Source organism: Procambarus clarkii, chromosome 49, assembly GCF_040958095.1.
Source record: "Procambarus clarkii isolate CNS0578487 chromosome 49, FALCON_Pclarkii_2.0, whole genome shotgun sequence".
NCBI lineage: Eukaryota > Metazoa > Arthropoda > Malacostraca > Decapoda > Cambaridae > Procambarus > Procambarus clarkii.
The window spans coordinates 14,017,783-14,039,692 of NC_091198.1; the positions used below are offsets into that span (position 1 = coordinate 14,017,783).

Below are 21,910 nucleotides of genomic sequence, written 5' to 3' on the forward strand. Positions count from 1 at the left end.
ATCCCAGGCGCCGGCGAGAAACAATGGGCAGAGTTTCTTTCACCCTATGCCCCTGTTACCTAGCAGTAAAATAGGTACCTGGGTGTTAGTCAGCTGTCACGCGCTGCTTCCTGGGGCTGGAGGCCTGGTCGAGGACCGGGCCGCAGGGACACTAAAAAAGCCCCGAAATCATCTCAAGATAACTACCTTCTAATATAGTTCCTGCACAGCCTTCATATCCAAATGTCTGCAACTGTCTCAACCTTCCAATTATCATTAATCGGCAGGTCAACACTATTCACGTGTATTCTTTCAATGATCTGGGAAATACTGCATAATTATCTCTATCAGCGATATAACCTCACTCTCTTTGTTAGAAACGAGATCAGCACTTGTTTATTAGAACTTAAGACTAGTTACTCTATGAATATTCAATTTTCTGTTGAGTTCCATGCTATAACATACTAGGTTGAGAGACAAAAGAGAGGGGAGGGAGGAATGGAGATTGAGAGTATAGGAAAATGAGGAATAACAGGCAGAGGAAGAAAGATATGGAGGGAAGAATGAGAGGAGATTGTGAGGAAGTGAAGATAGAAAATGAGTTGAAAGATAAAGGAGAGGATGAGGAAAAGATGGATGGCTTATATACATGGTATTTAGATACAGATGGACACATTCAAATGTACGTATACACACACGCATGTAAAATTATACGGAAGCCCCTTCCCACTGACAATGACAGCATGTAACAGCAAATACTGTACTACAGTAGGGTAACAAGGGTAATCAAACATTGAAGTAATTTTAACAAAATATATTTTCTGCAATTTACAACAGACAACCATCACCTACTCTGGAATGTGCAAAAACACACCTGTTAAACTAGGTAGAAAAAAAAAAAAGTTTCCCTAGGCTTGAAGGCTTTTAAATATCCATTTCCTGTAATGGAAATTACAGACACTATACCAGAATCTTTTAGATTCTTCTCCTCACTTCAAAATGAAAACTTAGGTACACACAATAGCCACTGGCATGGTGCTGAGGATGTGCGTGTTATCCAGCCAGTTGGGTTAAGCACCACAAAAGCTTATCAGTAACTGGATGGGACCTTGGCAACAGGATACATTAAGATTAAAACAGAAACCTCCACAATGCAAGTCAGTCACACTACTCGGGATACATATTGAATTAGTTGAGAAAAAAAAAAAAAAAAATAATGCATGGGTGTCAATACAGCATATTCCTTATATATTTTACAGCCAATTGCATTGTCACATCCACAAAAGTATCCCATTAATTTTTTTGTAATTAAACAATTTTAACATTTGTGAATACTTTATAGTTCTATATTACAACAAACTACTTGGCACCAACTACAACTGGAAAGTTCAATGTATTTGCAATAAATTTCTTGATACAGAAAGATATGCCCATATTGCTCAAATGAAACATGCAAATGATGTATAAAATAATGTATATACTCACTATTCTCAGAAACAAATACTGTATGCCTATTGGTAAGGAAATCACTATGAAGTTACACAAAGTGCAATGCCATGAATACTTGGTTTTATTTTATCAATATGGCTACCTAATAAAAAAAACTTAAGCCCTGAAAATCTTGGTTTTTATACATTTCCGAGTCAAGATTATGTCTCCAATACACTATTACTAATCAAGATCTTCACATGGTCTCACAATCTATTCAAACTCTTATAAAAAAAAAACTATCCATAATGTCAATATTCAATATCAAAAACATATAAACTTGTCAAATATTCCTCATCAAATGTACAACGTTCAAATTGTGTGACATTTGTATACATAAATATACTGCACACATGCATACATACTACATACATAAATATATGTATATAAAAGAGGACCAAGTTTTACACATGTTACTTTTTCTTTTTGCTCTCTTTTTTGGAGGAGGCTTTAGATGACCTCAGTGAAGTGACTATAACCAACAATATAAGAACAATAAATACAATGCCAATAGCATATACAGCACTTGGGTTCTCCCGCAGCCAGTCCGCACACCATTCAGTGTAGTCATCGCTGAAGACAAAATTGGAATTAATGTAACGCCAATATATTTAAATACTCTAACCTACTGTATTTCCAACCTATAACACATTATACATAAACTATATCAAAGCAAAATAAACCATAATTACATCCCTAATTATGAACAAAAGCATTTACCTTTTTATAAGTACCATATTATACAGTACAACACTAATTTCAGTAAATCATTCACCAGTATTAATGCAAACCTGGTCAAAAGTAAAAGTATTTAAGTCAATGTCTAACCTTGTAAAGATGCATACTATGGGACCTACAACATGCTGATCTTGGCAAGCTTAATTGTGAATGTCAGAAATTCTATACATATCCTTGCAGTCCATCCTGGCACTCATTGCACTCTCCTACATGGCCTGACGTCCAAACCCACACTTGAAGAAATAATTCACAAACAAATAATATTTTGTCTGAAAGGAATTACCCATCAACCACTCTCGATTAACTATCAGGCACTCGCGTATCACTGGCCACTCGTGCTTTTCCGAGGGAGGGAAAGGAAAGGAAAAGAAAGGAGGGAAGGAAAGGAAAAGAGGGAAAGGAAAAGAGGGAAAGGAAAGAGGGAAAGGAAAGAGGGAAAGGAAAAGAGGGAAAGGAAAGGAGGGAGTGAAAAGAAAGGAAAGGAGGGAGTGAAAAGAAAGGAAAGGAGGGAGTGAAAAGAAAGGAAAGGAGGGAGTGAAAAGAAAGGAAAGGAGGGAGTGAAAAGAAAGGAAAGGAGGGAATGAAAAGAAAGGAGGGAAGGAAAGAAAAGAAAAGGAGGGAAGGAAAGGAGATAAAGGAAAGAAAAGTGAAGGAGAGACAGGAAAGGGAAGGGTGTAAAAGGAAAGGGGGGAAAAGGAAAGGAGGGAAATGAAAGGAAGGCAAGGAGAGGAGAGGAGAGGGAAAGCAAGGAAATGAGGGAAAGTATAAAGGAAAGAAAAGGTAAGGAGGGAAAATGAAGGAAGGATGGAGGGAAAATGAAGTAAGAATGGAAGGAGGGAAAAGAAGGGAGAGAGTGAGTGGGGAGGGAAAAAAAACACTCCAGCCACAAGAAATAAAAAAAAAAAGTAAGAAATATGTAGCAAAAAGCTTAAAATTATCCTTTGCATTAGTAGATAAAAAAATATCAATGAGAAGTGTATGCCAAAACCATTGTAAACATCAAAATGTCATCAAATGATAGAGAAGATAAAATACCACAAGCATAGCTCTTACCTCATAACTACACTTCGGCAATTACTCTTCATTATGTACAAACGCTGATTAACTAGCAGTTTCTTGCTTATATATGTCGTGGACGACCCCACCAACAAAGATAGGGCACTGTAATATTGGACAGTACGGGCTAACAACTAAACAAGAGGGTCTAACACACCAAGCATCAGCTGACTTGTCCTACCAATTTGCACACTTGAATGATGGGGAAAACTAGCACGGTACTGTATCACCTCGCACAAATAAATATTTTACAGCCACATTTCTGCCATATCATACACAGTAATAAATAATAATTCTGAGTTATGTAGTCATTCCTTTCAAAACAAACTGCGTCCCTCACTCGTAGTCACTGAAAACTGTCATCCCAGTCGACACTATCATTCATCCATGCTCTATCAAGCACTAGTCCATTTATTTCACACGACCCTGACAAAGATTGAATTCCTTAAATTAACTCACAATGGTGTTTTTGGATGTGGAATATCTTCTGCCCGGGCATTTCTGAAGCCTTCTTGAGCAAATGCTGCTAGGGAACCCACGTCCACGCCAGGCAGGTTGTACCGGTACACACGACCCTGTCTAAACCTAAAAACCATTCACAGTGCCATAATGAGAATACATTACAGAATTTTAAAATTAACTTTTAACTACAATTAAAACTATTTTCTAGAAAAAAAAAATGTTTGTTTCCTTAATCAACAGGCTAGATAAAGACATCGTAACAGCCAGTAAATAACAAATCTAAATCTGACAATGTTTGTTTGTTTGCAAAGTTTGATGTGGATTGAAAGCATGAGGGGTGGATGAGTGTATATGGGGGAGGGAGTATATATGGGGGAGGGAGTATATATGGGGGAGGGAGTATATATGGGGTTAGGGGATGGTGGGATTTAGTGCAATGTTCTGTCTCCAAGTTCTTTGCACTCTGTGATCACTTTACATTTATTGATGTTAAAGTTCTGTGTCATACTTATTCTCAAAAATGCGGATGAAGTGCAAACCTCTTACTGTCAATGAATCCCACTTGTTACTCACCCATACAAGTTACAAGAATATCCTTACATTTCTATGACCCAAGTGTATATTCAACTTCCACTTCTTTTTAAACGTTCTCTTCTCCTTGATATATTGCATGTACTAGTGATCATATTTCTCCTTTCCTTCTCACTAAGGTTTGTGAGGAGTTTCTTTAACTTTCTTCCTCACACATTTACCAATTACAGTACAACCTAGATTAATAAACTATACGAGACCAACCCCAATTCGTTAGAGTAAGGGATTCATTGCAACTAGAGATGCCTTTAGGACACATTTCCCACTGTATGGGCTAGTTTCACTATATTGTAACACAGTATAGACAACTACAAAGTAAACATTTCTGCATTTTTTTTATGATATCTACCTTATTTTTCATTTCCCCAGCCTCAAAAATAGTTTTCAAAAGGTAGCAGGACCATACCTGAATGAACAAAAACATTGCCAACTTGAAATGAAAAACCATTGAATTTTGTTTTAAATATCTTCAATAATTTTCCCAAGGCTCCAACGTTTTCTTTTAACACTTTCATTCCTTAGGGACAGAGGTGACATCCACAAATAACTCTGCAGATGTTCTTTGGGGACGTTGCTGACATCTAAAATTAAAATACTGTATTTTTTAAAAATCCATTTTTTATCCGCTCATTATGGGAAATGTTTTAAACTTTGTGGCAATGTCTTTCCATTTTCTGTTATGGGCCCATGTGGCATCAAGGCACCGCCTGTGACCGCAGGCCCATTGGTATTGTACTGTGATTTATGACTGCTGCGGCCTCCCCTCGCCTCCAACACGTGTGCCCGTTCTGGCTATTACTCCTCAGCTGTATTTGTTATGCCTTTATATACTATAAATTTACTGCAAGATGGATAGTGATCAAGAACAGTGCCATTCCAGGACGAAAGCCATGAAAGAAACACGTCTGAGGGACAAGCCAAGTTCTGTAGTGTGCGGCAAAAGTACAGCAAGGTCAAACTGACCAACAAATTTCCAGGCTATACTCTATGTGATGAATTATCTGAAATTGATCTTGAAAGTGCCCAAAGTGACATTGATGTAGATAGTAAGTTTATTGAAACAAACAGCAGGTGAGGATGAATTTGAAAGTGAGGGGGAGTGATGATTTTGGTGGTGATACCCCCACAGCCACATGTGCAGGGTGTGCTCGTACCCCACACACCAGTTCTGTTGAAGCCTGGTCTACTGACAACACTCCACCATTTGAAGACAGTTTTACTGGAACACCAGGCTTGACTGTACCAGTACCAACCACCGCTCGGGGATTTTTACAATTATTTATTACGCGAGATTTGCCGAAATATATGGTATATGAAACAAATTTGTATGCATCACAAAGCAACACCAATGCTTCTCAAGCATCCAACTTGAGCAATAAGTGAGATGAAGCGAGGGTAAAAGAGCTTGCTAGATATTTTGGACTTACAATGTTGATGGGCATTATGAAGTTGCCAGCAATGAGAATGTACTGACAAACAGGTAAATTTTGGCATGTACCATCCATGAGAAATGCTCGGTCCACCTTGGGAGGGTGTGGGGAGCGCGAGCCAGGCCGCTGAAAGTGTTAATGTTCTGTCCATCTACAAAAATCATCAGAAACATAACTGGAGCCATATTAAGGGTTACCATTCATACCCTAATATTTCCCAAGCTCTATAGGCTGCTTTCAATGAGCGAAATTACAATTTCAACCTATCATATGAAGGACAACTACGAAGAGAACCAGTCTGTTAAAGAAATTTAATGGCATCTTGCATATTTCCCATGCACTAGCCTTGAACATTGTTTTCAGAAGAAAAAGGACGCTTTTGTGAACGAAAACTAGGGAATCTCAAAATGAAAACAAATCACAGAAAGATTTTAAATATGATTAACGGTTCCCAAGTTCTTGAGAAGTGCCAAATAAAAATCATTAAAAACATGATTGGGCAATATTAATTATCATTCATACCTAATTTTTCCCATGCTCTATGGGTTGATTTCATAAAGCAAAATTATAATTTCAATGTTTCATATGAAGGACAACCACAAGACCCTCTGTAAAGATATTTAACCCCATCTAACATTTTCCCCAGGCCCAAGCCTCGATATCTCAAATGATTTGGCGTGTCATATTCCTGGGAATATTAGGATTAACCCTTAACCCTTAAACTGCGCATGGCGTTATATGTCGCATACAACAGGACCCGATGGTACCATAAGTTACAGTGACGCACAAATAACGGCGAAGAGCTACAACCGGACACAAAACATGATGCACCCCCAGCCTGACCAACCAAGCATCAACAACCCAGGGACCCCTCCGGAAAACAGCAGTCTCATTCTTCGCCAGAAAAGGAGATGGCTGCATACAAACAAAACCATCACGAAGGCGGACAGAGTAGAAACGCCTGTGCCGGAGGAGAGCATGAAGCTCCCCAACCCAACCCCCAGAGGCCAATGCCAACAGAAAAAGTGCCTTGAGAAACAATCCTGAACCGAAAGGGCCCACAACAAACCGAGGTGAAAAAAGAAGAGAGAGCACTCTGTCCAAAGACCAGGCAGTGCATGAGCAGGCCAGAGGTGAAACAATGCATGAGACAGCTTGCGAAACAGGACAGAAGTAACATCAATACCGAAAGCAAGCTGAAGCGGCTCCGCCAGTGTAGCACGATACGAGGCGACAGTGTTGGGCATAAGGTGACGATCTTGGAACAACCAAGAAAGAAAGGACAACACCACCCTAACAGAAAGCAAAGTACAATGACGAAGACGCAAGAAGAAACGGAAGGACCGCCAGGAAATTTCACACTGCTGCCGAGACGAAGCCTGCAGGTGGGACACTAACAAGGAAGCCACCTGATCACCAGAGAGATGATGATAAACTAGAGTAAAAAATACCATACGCGAAGACTCGTGGAGAAGATCGAACCAGCCACGTGACGATCCGGTCCGAAAGGAAGAGGCGGACCCGTGGGAAAGCCTCTGGGTTCGGACACCTAGCAAGCAGCGGCTAAAACCACGGATGGGCCGGCCACCACGGGGCCAAGAGGACAACTCTCCTTTGGTAAGTCTCCAAGCAAATCGGGACCTGGAGCAACAGCTGAACCGGGAAAAAGAGGTACAGGAACCCCCACCTCGACCAGTCCTGCCAAGAGGCATCAACCCCGATGGCTTCGCAGTCGGGGAAGGGCGCCACATACAGGGGAAGGCGCCGCGACCACACCGACGCAAGGAGGTCCACCTCGGGGCGACCGAACGTCTGGCAAAGCCAACTGAAGGAGTCGGTGTCGACCGTCCATTCCGTGGAGAGGGGAACGAAATGACAGGCCGTCAGCCAAGACATTGGACAATTCTCGCACGTGAACTGCCAGGAGAGCCAAACCCAGAGAACTCAGCAGACGAGTCACCCGAAGCGACCAGCGCCAAAGAGCCAAGGACCGCATCGAACTCCCTCGGTTCAGACAATGAACCACAGGGGAGCAGTCCGCGGGCGACCCGAAGCCTCCGAAGAGCAAACCACACTACCACGAACTCCCGCACTGTGCTGTGGGCTCGACGGAAGGACGGGTCCCACCGTCCCTGACCAGCCTGGTGAGCACTGGTCACAAAGCCCCAGCCGAGAGACGACGCATCTGTGAACACATCGAGTGAGGGCTCGGGTAGGCGCCAAGGCACTGAACCCTGAAAAACCCGAAGAGGAAGCCGGTGACGCAAGGCCCCCGGGGTCCGAAACCAGCGATGGCAAGAGAGGCGGAAGGGACGTCCCCGAAGGAACCAGAACAGCTGACAAAGCCGAAGCCAAACCCGACCTGGCAGGTAGACCATCATCACGAAGTTCAGGCTCCCGCACAGACCCTCGAGCAACCGCAGGGTGACCCGGGAGCCCCCCAGGAACAGGCGCAAGCGAGACCGCAGGAGAGACTCCGGAGGGAGAGACAAGCAAGCGGTCCAAGAGTCCCACACAAGACCCAGTCATGTTCGACCCTGGGAGGGAATCAGATGGGACTTCCTCCAGTTCACTAAGAACCCGAACCCGGCGAGCTAGGAACCAAATCCCTGGCTAGCATACAACTGGACCAGCTGGGAGCCCAAACTAGCCAGTCGTCGAGGTAGGCCAACACCCGAACACCTAAGAGACACAGACGGGCCACTACAACCCGTGTAAGGCGTGTGAACACGCGAGGTGCCAGGTTCAACCCGAATGGGAGGCAACGAAAGCGGTAACCCTGACCTCACACAACAAACCCGAGCCAGTCCCTGAACCCCGGATGAATTGGGAAGTGCCAATAAGCATCCCAGAAGTCCAGGGACACCATCCGAGTGCCCGGCTCCAACAGGAGTTGAACCTGGGATAGCGTAGTCATACGAAAGGAGGGGCAATGAACCCAGGGGTTCAGACAGGACAAGTCCAGAATGAACCACATGTCCGCACAGTCCCGTTTTGGTACTGGGAACAGATGAGAAACCCATCTGAGGGACGTCGTCATTTCAACCACGCCCAAGTGAACCCATTCCAAGAGGACTTTACAGAACACAGGGGAAGAGGCCTGCCTCATCAGCCCCGAACTTCCCAGAGGAGGGGGGCCACCCAACGCCACCGCAGGCCAAGAGAAACGACCCGAGACGCCTACAAATCATGGGGCCAAGCGTGAGCGAACAGTGCAAGCCTCACCCCCATCGCCACATCAATGGGGCGAAACGCGAAAGGGCCGGCGCCCCTTACGAGACCCAGAACCTCGCACAGAGCGACCACCGCGCCGACCCAATGAAGGCGGGACCGAAGGTGGCCGAACCCGGCACCTGTGGCCTACCACGAGAGGAACCCTCTGGGAAGGTCCCACCCCACCCGGAACCCCCGGAGAACCAACAAGTCAGACATAGGCCAACAAGTAGCCGAAGGGCCAGCTATGAAGGGCCCCCCCCACCCCAGCCTGAATATACTGCGCCACGGCAGAATCCTCAAAAAGCAGAGGACAAAAAGGAGAAGACATCCTAAGAGCCAGGGCCCAGGCCGATTCCAGGGAGCAGGCAAGCACCGCCTGCCGACACGCGAGCCAGGAAGCATAGAACAGGGAAACCACATCCCTCAGGATCGGTGCAAACAGTTTCAGCAAGGCAGCCGACGAGCAGGCTGCCGAGCACAAGGCACCAGACCCTGAGACGGCCCCGAGCGCCCCTACATCCTCCTCAAGCCAGTTCGAAGACAGCTCCAGGAGGGAAAGGAAACGCAAGGTTGAAGCCAAAAGGCCACGGACACGCATGTCCTCAGCAACCTGCGCAGTCGAGAGGGAGGGAACCTGCACATGGAGCTGCACCATGCCCACATCCCGGGAAAGGGCAGGGGGGGGGGGAGGGCAAACAAGCACTCATTGAGGCGCTCTAGGTTGCCCCCCAGGAAAACCTGAACCACTGTCGCAACCTCACGCCACTCAAGTGTGCAGGTATGGCAGAAATAATGCCAAGCCTTCAAGGCAAAGACAGGACAGTCCGCCAGTCGGGACGACTCCAGAACCTCGTAATGGACCCAGAAAGGGAACAAAGTCCCAAACCTGAACAAAGACGGATTCATCACCGAGGCATAATCCGGGGTCATGCAGGAGGCAAGCTGCAAGGGCTGCCCACACCGCAGAAGGTTGGATGTGAGGAGCCGAAAACCTCCAGAAGAACGGAACCGACGCACCCGGGGAAGACACGGAACTGAACCTGGGGAGGGGCAGACACCAAATCCAAATCATACAGAGGGGGGAAAAAAAGAAAACCCCACTCTTGTAACAAGCTCTGCTCAGAGGGTAGAAAAACCCAGGTGGGGTCCAACGGGGCCCAAGGCCCCCAAGTCAGCCTCTCCTCCCGCCCCGGGATCCTCCTCCGCAGGACCCGGGGCCGAGTCATCTCCCAAAGCACCGGCCTCAAAAGACAAAGCCAGCACAGCCGTGTAAGCCAAACAAAAGGGGGCCCACTGGTCAGACCCGGTGGCTTCGGCAGGGAGACTAGACTCGAATGCTTCTGTCGCCACACCAGAAGGGGCATCTCCCGAGACTGCCCGAGCCTCAAGACCATCAAAACCCTGCTCCGGCTCCGAAACCCTCAGACGCTTTAGGGCCGGAAGCAGGGGTGGGGGACCAGAATGAACCACAGGAGGGGGACAGATGGGGGGGGGGGGAAGACTGAACCTAGGTCAAAGCAACTCCCATCCCCAAGTCCGGGTCCCTATAAGCAAAACGGGGCAGCCTCGGGGCATCATGGTGAGCAACCAACCGAGCACGTTGCAACAACCTAAAACGCACATGCAACGCCTGTACCCTCATAAGATCATCACTAGACTGGGTAAATTGAGTCACTAACAAGCAGCAGAACTCGCAGGACTCAGGGTCGAAAGTGTCACCGACCCAACAGGCAGCGTGATGGAGGTAAACACAGTGAGGGGTCACTCCGAGACAAAGGGACCGAACAACCCTCAAACTCGCATGAAGCGAGGGGAGACTCCGAGGTCACATCCATCGGACCCACACGCCCCGATGGATATTTAATATATCCCCGATGGATATATTTGGGGATATTTACAGAACCTGACGTAAGAAAATCGTGCATTGTTTAATTTTAATATTTTATAACAGTGAAGATGGATTGATAACAGTACAGTACTGTGTATGAAAATATAAATTTTATATACAATATATATGTACCAATTGATATTTATGATTCTTGTACAGGCCATTCTCACTTTACAAATATTCACCTTACAAGCATTTGCCCATACAAACATCCTCTCAGGTCCTCCTGTACCTCTTCATGCATAAAATCATTGTACAAACTTGCTGAAGTGTCCCTTTGAAGGCTCAACTTGCCACACAAATCACGAAACCAAATAACGAAACTGGTGACATTTTCCTGAAGTGTTGGTGCCAACGTCTGCCCTTGTCTGCTACTGTGAGGTCAGCGACTCTTAAGTCAATCTGCTGGCCCGACTCGGTGCCCAGTGATGACGTTACTGCAAGACCGTCACCAATTCTCCGTGAGCTTGCCACTTCACCCACTCTTATCTCTTATTGTATCATGATTTGCCGGATCAGGTAAAATCTTTCCTTCCTGGCCGCCATTTTGTTTGGGCCATCGCCCCTTGCCAATTCTTTACAACTAAATTTACCCCAGTCATGCTTCTCACACTTTCCATTATAACTTGAAACATTCTTTGGGCCATCTATTATTTCATTAGGTGGGAATAAATAATAAAGGTGAGGCTATGACATTTATAAGGCAATTAGAAACATGGGAAAATCATGGATGAGGTTAAACTAACATGAAGCGTTTGGAGAAAAGTTTGTCCTCAATTTGTGCATAATTTTTGGGGATTTGAGAATTAATTGCACGAGCTGACTGAAAACATTGATGATATTGCAAGGGATCTAAACCGTGAGGTTGATGAAGATGTGGAAGAATTATTGGACTTTCAGAGGACCTCACAAATGAAGATCCTGTGGAGTTGGAGGCAGCAAAGACTGAAAATGAAGCTTACCGGATGAGTTGGTTACGTAGACACCCCCAGCAAATGATTCACAGCCAAGAGACTAGCAGAGCCATTTAAGTTGATGAATGATGGTTTGGCAATTTTGAAAGAGCAAGATGACGATGCAGAGAGATATCAAAATTAAAAAATTATATTTAATGGCCTTACACTCTACAAGCAAATTTACCTGGAAAAGAAGAAGACAGTTGTGCAAAGTACTTTTGAGAAAATATTTCCCAACAGTCTCCAGCCCAGCAATTGCCTCCCAAAAAGTCACCATCTATTCATCCACAGATCTCTAGTTCCAGCTATTGGTACTGGTAATGGCTCCAAAGATTCTCCACTTACGGGCTATTCATGCCCATGCCACCTTTTGGGTGGCTTAATCCTTATCAATCAACCATCAACTGCCAACAACAACCTAAGAAGAGTCTGACCAATACCATCAACTTCCACAGCACCTAGTGAAACTCATGATGGCCCACAGTGTTTCCTACCAACTCGATCACCTCCAACATCAAATGTAGCCAGTGACACTGAAAATGAACCACCACCCTCCACCGCTGATGCATCGCCACCTTTCATTGATGCTGCATTGCCTCCCTCCACCACGCACGCATCGCTCATCTCTCACCATCTCCTCCATCAACTAGATCTCTCCACTCCTCAACAACATCTAACTTTGACAAGCTGGACAACTCCATCATTCACAGTAAATAATATGCTGTGTTTTTTATATGTCCGAAATATTTTGGTTTTGTGAAAAATTTTGGTGGCCAGGGAACGCATCTCCCATTTATGGGAAATCTCGGAAAATCTCGCTTAGCATTCCAAACAACTGCTTTATAAACACATTCTCAGGACATAACTCTCTTTGTAGTTAGGGTTACTTTGTAGTTGTAGTTATTAATAACCAATCTGTGTGCCACCTTTCACAACATTTAGGACGGCATAGTAGTAATATGGCCAGAGACCGATGTAGACAGGCAGCAGGATATTTGTATAACTTGCCAAGTGGTGCAAAGAATTCCCAGTTAATACGGGTGGTTTGCCATTAACCGTATGTTTGTCCAATTAATGCTGGATGGACAAATTCTCATCAATTGTGGATATTTATACTGTCAGATACTCCAAGAACCTGAAAAAGACATGGATAATGGGGGTTCCACTATTGCGATAACATGTCTTTTTCCACAATTTTAGTACAGTACTGTAGTTGTATTAGTGCTGACTAATAGTAATAATGATGGTTATGACAGTAATGGCTGTGGTAGTAAATGATAGTTATGCATTAACAAGCCTAATAAGTAAATGGTCAGAAAACTATTCATAATTACAAAAGGTTAATTGACTAATCCATACGCTGTACTTACAGAAGGAAAGAAGGAAAACTCTTCACGCCAAATCTTCGGGTTGTCTGGCCACCATCGTTATCACGATTAATAAGTGCAACATTTTTCTTATTTTTCAAATTGGCACCAACTGCCTCAATAGTGGCTCGTAGCTGAGTACAAGTGGTGCAGTCCGAGCGTGTGAACATCACTAGCCAGTCTCCAGTTGTGGCTCCAGTTGAGGCTTGTGTCAAATGCTGAGGGCAAATTAAAAGAAAGTTAATGTGTCCATTTTCTTTGTGAAGAGCAAACTAAATATAGCTGTAACCCATACCAAACTAGGACAGAAGGTATCATTGATGAATTAGAGGCCGAGAGAGATCAAAACATTAATGACTGGCATATATCCAATGGAAGCATTTGCATAACATACAATCCAAAGAACAAGGGGGATAAAAAAAACAGCGTTGAATGTAATGGAACATTTTCTGACCGAGCCCAGGAGGCTCCCTGGAGATATCAGACTGATATATGATATATTAGTCTGGGGCATCAGTCTATTGGAGTTCAGCCTACTAGGGACCACGAGCCAGAACCTGTCCCCCTCAGAGAGGAACAGGGAGCAATAGCATATTGAAACGCCTAATGTGGTTAGGGATCCATGTCTGCCATCAACTGGGGTTAGGCACCCAGAAAGGTAGGCATAACAAAACAGCCCCCACTTGGTAAGAATATTGCAACCAAAGACCAAACAGAGGCAGAACTCCCCCAACACTCAAGGAAACATGTAAACGCCATACACCGCCGCTGTGCTGCTTATCCGCACAGAACTCCCCTTCCCTGGGGAAGGGGGAAGCCCTGGACACCCGGTGCCGGCTACTCACACCTCCAGTTCGGAGGCCGAGTATCAAAACCTCAACGAAACCGGCGACCAGGGGTGGGAGGGTGCCAGGGAGCCTCCAGGCTCACCCAGAAAATTGCGTTTCATTACGTTCGGCGCTGGTTTTCTGTGGAGAGCCCCGTCGGCTCCCTGGCGCTAAATAACCAAAGATAAATAAAAGAGGGACTTACCCGGGAGGCGGCCGCCACGTGCTCTTCAACTCAAAAGTCGAGACAATTGACTGCAACTTGCAACCCAAAGCCACACACGAACGACCAGGACCAGGACCAGGAATATTGACTAAATAACAGGCGGCCAGGACCCTGTTCGACCACTAAAATCCCCGCACTCGCATGTCAGCCCAAGACATGTTGCCAAACATGGCAGCCAAAGCAGCAAACTTAAGAATGTCATGGGTATGAGGATAGACCGCAGGTTGGCTAGACTAAATAATCTTGTGGAAGAACTGGGAGACCCGAGCCCTGGATCAAGGAACGAGGGAAACCGTATCAACCCAAAGCGTGTCCCCGGCCACTGAGGCCAAGGCGCGCAAATAACGGCGAAGTGCTGCAACTGGACACGTCACATGATGCACCCCCGGCCTGACCAGCAAAGCATCAATGACCCAAGGGCCCCACTGGAAAGTCACCATCTCGTTCCTCGTCAGAAAAGAAAGCGACAACTGTAACCAAACAAACTGACTACCAGGACTGAAGGAACAGAAACTCCTGCGCTGGAGGAGAGCACAAAGCTCATCAACCCGATCCCCAGAAGCCAATGCCAACAGACACAGAGCCTTGGAAAAACAAACGAACTAAACTAAGAGGGCCACCACAAACTGAGGAGCAGAGAGAAAAGAGAGCACCTGGTCCAAGGGCTAGGATGGCTCAAGCGGAGCATGAGCAGGCCGGAGGTGAAACAGAGCATAAGAAAGTCTACGGAACGGGTTGGAAATGACATCCATCTTGAGGTAAAGGTGAAATGGCTGCGCCAGCACTGCACGATACGGGGCGACAGTATTCAGCATCAAATGACAGTCCTGAAAAAGCCAAGAAAGGACAAAACAACCCAATCAGAAATAGAAGACAACCTACGGAGAGACAGAAAATGGCAAAAAGAACACCAAGAAACTTAATAAATAAATAAATAAATAAATGTTTATTTAGGTAAGGGACATACATAAAGAGATTTTACAAAGTTTGTTGGATTAATAGATAGAGCTAGTACATACAATGCCTAAAGCCACTATTACGTGTGTGACGATAATCTCCTTCAAGAGATTGAGCCTGCTCTTCCCTCCAAAAATACGTCGCAACAAATATATAAAACTACTATGGAAGAAATGTCCAACAACGACAACATCATCTCCAAGGTTTGCCAGAGAGCAAAACGTATGCAGCCAGGAACACCTGCTCCACCTCAAACCGCCAAACTACCTGTCTTGTCGCCTGCTCGTCGCTGATTGGCTGCGGGGTCCAGCTGCAAATGCACTCCACCCACCATACTACTTGATGTCTGGGGCCGCCACGACCTCAGTCTTCAGAATATCCCGTGCTTTCGACAAGTTAACACGTCTCGTTGGTAGACTAAGCCCCAGGCTTACGTGTACTAAGAGAAGTGATAGCTTGAAGCCAATATTCCGGCACCTATTTCCTTTGTTTGCCATAAACTTGTTATTTGCTCACTTGTCTTAACGTAACTTTTCATTTTGTCATTTGATTATTCTTATTACTTTGATTGATTTTATTATACGAATTTGTATGTCCATTTTATTCATGTTTTAATTTCTTTAACGTAATTAAAATTTCATTGTTAAAATTTACTTGTGTGTCTTCTCCTTACCTTACCACAGACGAAGTTCCAGATTTTCTATTTTTTTTTATTTCTATGTGACGAGGCCATACCCCTAGCTTTGAACAGCCGAACACCAACGCGTTACCGTCACATATTATATGGGGGCCTGTCCGGGAGCTTCACTCAGGTACTGGTGCCAAGTGGTAATTAATGGTAAGCGTATTTAACTTTGTTAACGTAGCTTTTACTATTTTTCATATTCAATTTCATTTTTTATATGGTGCGGTGTATTGTGCATTACGAGAGTAGCATATGGTGAAGGTGAGACAACTTTGGATTGCGTGGTGACTGTAGGCCGCAGTCATACTCTTAATTGGTCATCTCTCCCTCCGTGTTATTACTCCTGTTTACCATCTTTGTCCCTTGGATATTTCTCATTTTTGACAGATCATCATATTGGTACCCTGGTACTGTGGTCTGCCCCGGGTCAAGTGCACCCAATCTTCTGCAATCTGACTGTAGGAGGACAAAGAGGGCCATAGTTCCTCTAGCTCGAACTTTAGTTACTGAATTGGGACCTCAGCAGCAGTTCTCGTCACCAGTTGACACCTCGCACCCCTACACGTCAGTCAGAGATGATGATACATACAACGGTAGGGAATTAGCTTACTTTTTCAGAGCACAAAAGTTCGCTAATTCTGTAAGTATCATACTAATTCAGTAGGAAAAACTTGCTTTATGTCCTATAGAGACTTGGCAAGGTATGCCTACATCCTTGGACTACCAATTTTACTTTTGAGGCAATTAACTGTTTCATTTGTTTTCGAAACTGTTTCATTTGTTAGTAGGATTTTCTTGCCCTTATCCTCTTACACGAGTACCGGGTACAAGATTTCCTGCGCCCTTGATTTAAATTAATCATTTAACATCTTTTAATTAACTTTAATTGTTAAAGATCCCACAGGATAGGTATCAGTTGCCACGTTGTCCTGTTTCTGACATTCACTATAACTGAATATTCGTGTATATTTATTTGCTAATTTCACCATGTTTCGTCTCCAAGCTTTCCGTGCAAATCCAGCAGGTGAAATAGGGACTAAGTCGTGCCAAGAGGACTGAATTACAAACTCTTGCACATGAGTATCAACTAGAAGTTCCCTACCAAGCCAACAAAAATGACCTACACAACCTGTTGCTGGATTACTATTTAGAGCAAGGTAAGATAGACTCTGAAACTCATGAAACTTACTATATTGCAGATAAAACTGATTTGGCAACGATGAAACTCAAAATAGAGCTGGCCAAGATTGAACGCGAGCAGCAAAGGGAAGCCATCGAACAACAAGAACGAGCAGCTGCCATACGAAGGGAAGAACAAGAACGCGAAGCTGCTTTGAGGAGAGAAGAACACGAACGTGGAATCGCCCTCCAGGAACGTGAGGTTGCACTACTCCAGGAGCGGGAACGAGTACAGCTTGAAACCAAATGACGCGAGTTGGAGATGCAACGCGAACATGACAAGCAACAAGCGACTCTGGCTCTAGAGTGTCGTCAACGAGAATACACGTTGGAAACTTCACACCTCGCTCAACGCCAGCAAGCTACTGCTAATCTTCCCGTCAGTTTTAATATATCACATGCAAGTAAGTTAATGCCATCCTTTGTAGAAGCAGAAGTTGATGTGTTTTTCACCACCTTTGAAACCCTTGCTAATCAACTCAGTTGGCCTGTCGACCAATGGGCCACACTTCTCAGAGTCCATCTTACAGGTAGAGCTGCAGTCACACTCAGTACTCTGGCGTCTGAGAATGACTACCAGACTCTGAAACAAGCAGTGTTGGACGCCTACCTCCTCTCTACAGAAAGTTATAGAAGGAAATTCCGTGACCACCTGAAGGCAAGTACCACTACCTTCCTCGAGTTTGCTAACACAAAACGGAGATATTTCATGAAATGGCTGGAAGCAGCACATGTCTCTACTTTTACAGAACTCGTCAACCTGATGCTAGTTGAAGAATTCTTGAGACGTGTGCCGCCTCCTGTCCGTCTCTACTTAGCAGATAAAGAAGAAACCGACTACCTGAAGTGTGCTAAGTCGGCTGACACTTACAGCCTCATCCACCGGCTGACACCCGAACCATCCTCCAGTAAGAAGTCGTGGTACAGTTACGAGAAAGTGAGCACCGATCAAGCTGGCTCGCAATTGTACTGCAAGTATTGTAGACTCTATGGACATACCATAGACAAGTGTGGTAAGTCTCAATACAAGGGAACCACTGACCCACAGAAACCCAAACCAACTCCTCCTAAGTCCGGTAAGCCTGTGATGAATGTTGGTGTTAATGTTAATGATCTTTCTCTTTTCAGTAACCACCTGTATACTGGAACTGTCTCTGCCAACGGTTCAAATCCGGAGGGACGTTTCAAATTGAAGATCTTGAGGGACACAGCGGCTCTTCAATCGATCATCTTGAAGTCGGCTGTGCCCAACATCGTCTACACCGGAGAAACTGTCTTCATCATTGACCTCACTGCTACCACTCCATACCCTCTCGCCAGAGTCCACCTGGATTGTCCCTACGTGAACGGAGAAGTCCAAGTCGCAGTCAGGGAAAAGCCTTTTCCCATGCCTGGAGTGCAACTTCTCCTAGGCAACGACTTGGCAGAAGACCTGCAACCGACCAACCTGATCGTCATGGACAAACCCCAGGTGTGTAACTCTGTGCCAATAAACCCTATTCTAGCGTATGTTCCAGCAGAGGTTCAAGAGAGTGATGAAGTTTCTCCTCCGGTTCTTGTGACCACCCGTGCACAAGCCGCACGTCCACAGCCAGCTGACTCTACTGCTACCGCTGTCCCTCAAGACCCTCAGAAACTACCCCCGCATCTGACCAAGTTGGAGTTCCGTAAGTTGCAGAGGGAAGATCTTACTTTAACACCATTGTTTTTCCAGGCTGAGACTCAACCCGACAGTATTCCTGGGTTCTTCCTAGAGAATGACTTGCTCTACCGCAGATATAGACCCAGTAAACTGAAGGAGGAGGACGATTGGGCCAACATCGAACAACTTGTGATTCCTACCAGCCTGCGGCCCACTATTCTACACCTGGCCCACGGAGCACTCTCCCACTACGGCTTCAACAAGACTTACCATGGAATTCGTCAAGACTACTACTGGCCAGGTATGGTAAATAGCGTCAAACAGTACGTAAAACAGTGTCATACATGTCAGATGGCAGGCAAACCGAACATCTCCATTCCCAGAGCGCCACTGATTCCCATACAGGTGCCTGCGGAACCTTTCCACAGACTCATAATAGACTGTGTTGGTCCTTTACCTCGGACCAGTTCAGGTAACGCCTATATCTTAACCATCCTGTGTCCTACCACCAGATTTCCCATAGCAGTTCCAGTGAAGAACATCACGGCTGCTACGGTTGTAAAACATCTATTGAAGATCTTCACTCAATACGGATTTCCCAGGGAGATTCAGAGCGACTGTGGTACCAACTTCACCAGTGATCTCTTCAAAAGGACACTGGAGGAGTTCAACATCAAACAGGTATTGTCCAGCCCCTATCATCCTGCTTCACAGGGTTCTCTTGAACGTAGTCATCAGACTATCAAAGCACTCTTGAAAAAGTTTTGTAGTGAAACCTCTAAGGATTGGGATAAGCAAATCGACCTTATAATGTGTATTTACAGAAGTCTCCCCAATGAGTCCCTAGGAGTATCTCCTTATGAGATGCTCTACGGCCGTAAGTGCCGTACTCCCCTTAAGGCTTTCAAAGACTCTCTCAGAGATGCCACCTTCAGTGAGCATCAGAATGTGCCCCAGTTTCTTCAAAACCTTCAACACATTCTAGAGAGAGTCCACCATTTTGCCCATGATAATCTATTGAAAGCCCAGGAGAGGATGAAGACTCATTACGACCAGACCAGCAAAGTAAGAAAATTTAAGCCAGGAGACTTCATTCTAGCATACTTCCCTATCCCAGGTTCACCTTTACAAAACAGGTTTTCAGGACCCTACCGCGTCAAAGAGTGCAGAAATAACAACAACTACGTAATAGAGACTCCAGATAGGCGGCGGAAGACCCAGCTGTGCCACGTCAACCTCCTGAAGCAATATAATGGTACTCCTCCCACTGTCCTAATTAATTATTCCACCTTCACAGAACCCTACATCAACAGTGAGACCTTCCCAGCTTCTCCTCCCGAAAGCACTGACAAGGAGTCGGCGCTTTCTAATTCCGAAATCCTTAATGATCTTCCCAAATACTTTCAGGATAATAATAGTGCTCCTTTGCCATATTCTAATTCCACTCTCACCTCGTCAGATAAGCCCTTCATCCTCCATGTCGACGCCAGTGGTACCGACGTTGGTGGTGTCGTGATGCAGCAACGAGGCGAGGAGAATACACCTGTCAGCGACTACTGCTACAAGGAACTACGGAACAATTGGCAAGGAACTACTCTTCATCATCCTGAAGCTCCGGCACTTCACTCCACACCTGAAAAGTGCTCGGTCCACCATCAACACGGACCACACCACCCTACACCTCCTGCAGCACGCCCACTTCTCATCTCAACGTCTTCTACTATGGGCTTGCTAACTGCAGAAATTCAACCTGGAGACACGCTATACCAAGATTCCGACAACATCTTAGCCCATGATCTCTCCAGAGTTTATGAAGTAGAAGCGACTCCATCTATTACTCCACCACATAACGACGTACTTCTTCCAGAACCGCAGGCTTCGGGGGAGAGTTGTGACGATAATCTCCTTCAAGAGATTGAGCCTGCTCTTCCCTCCAAAAATACGTCGCAACAAATATATAAAACTACTATGGAAGAAATGTCCAACAACGACAACAACATCTCCAAGGTTTGCCAGAGAGCAAAACGTATGCAGCCAGGAACACCTGCTCCACCTCAAACCGCCAAACTACCTGTCTCGTCGCCTGCTCGTCGCTGATTGGCTGCGGGGTCCAGCTGCAAATGCACTCCACCCACCATACTACTTGATGTCTGGGGCCGCCACGACCTCAGTCTTCAGAATATCCCGTGCTTTCGACAAGTTAACACGTCTCGTTGGTAGACTAAGCCCCAGGCTTACGTGTACTAAGAGAAGTGATAGCTTGAAGCCAATATTCCGGCACCTATTTCCTTTGTTTGCCATAAACTTGTTATTTGCTCACTTGTCTTAACGTAACTTTTCATTTTGTCATTTGATTATTCTTATTACTTTGATTGATTTTATTATACGAATTTGTATGTCCATTTTATTCATGTTTTAATTTCTTTAACGTAATTAAAATTTCATTGTTAAAATTTACTTGTGTTTTGTGTGTCTTCTCCTTACCTTACCACAGACGAAGTTCCAGATTTTCTATTTTTTTTTTATTTCTATGTGACGAGGCCATACCCCTAGCTTTGAACAGCCGAACACCAACGCGTTACCGTCACACGTGAAACACCCACATCAAAAAGACCAGACGCGAAGAGCGGAGTAGTAGACCGAATCAGCCGTGTACCGGACCGATCTGCTGAAAGAGGCGGAGCTGCGGGAAACGCACAGGGTTTAGACACCGAGCAAGCAGCACCTGAAACTAAGGCTGGGCCGGCCATTAAGAGGCTAGAAGGACGACTCTCCCACGGTAAGACTCCAAACGAGCCAGAACCGAAAGCAACAGCTGGACCGGGGGGGAAGAGGTACAGGTAACCCCATCTCTACCAGTCCAGCAGAAAGGCCTCAACTGTAACGAATCCACAGTCAGGGAAGGGCACCACATAGATCAGGAGACGCCAAGACCACGCCGACGCGAAGAGGTCCACCTCCGGAAACCCGTACATCCGGCAAAGCCAACTTACGGGGTCAGCCTCAACCATACATTCTATGGACAAGGCAATGAACAAAGACAGGCCAGTGGACACACCCTGGACATGAACTGCACGGTGAACCAAACCCTGAGAATCTAGCAGACGAGTCACTCAAAGTGACCAGCCCCAAAGAGCCACGAACTAAAGAGAACCCCCGCAGTTCAGACAATGAACCACTGGAGAGCAGTCCGAATGGAGTCGGATCATGGATTCCCGAGCGA

General features: G+C 45.4%; 1 protein-coding gene across 1 annotated transcript in view; it reads right to left on the reverse strand.

Moving 5' to 3' along the window:
• Positions 1-778: 778 nt before the first annotated feature.
• Positions 779-21,910, reverse strand: part of LOC123763228 (thioredoxin domain-containing protein) — a 28,492-nt gene continuing 7,360 nt past the window's right edge. The window contains exons 4-6 of the mRNA XM_045750305.2: positions 13,175-13,389; positions 3,721-3,846; positions 779-2,040 (exon numbers count right to left, since the gene is read on the reverse strand). Coding sequence (XP_045606261.1) covers positions 1,881-2,040; positions 3,721-3,846; positions 13,175-13,389 — 501 coding nt within the window. The 3' untranslated portion in view covers positions 779-1,880. The remainder of the gene's footprint in view (positions 2,041-3,720; positions 3,847-13,174; positions 13,390-21,910) is intronic.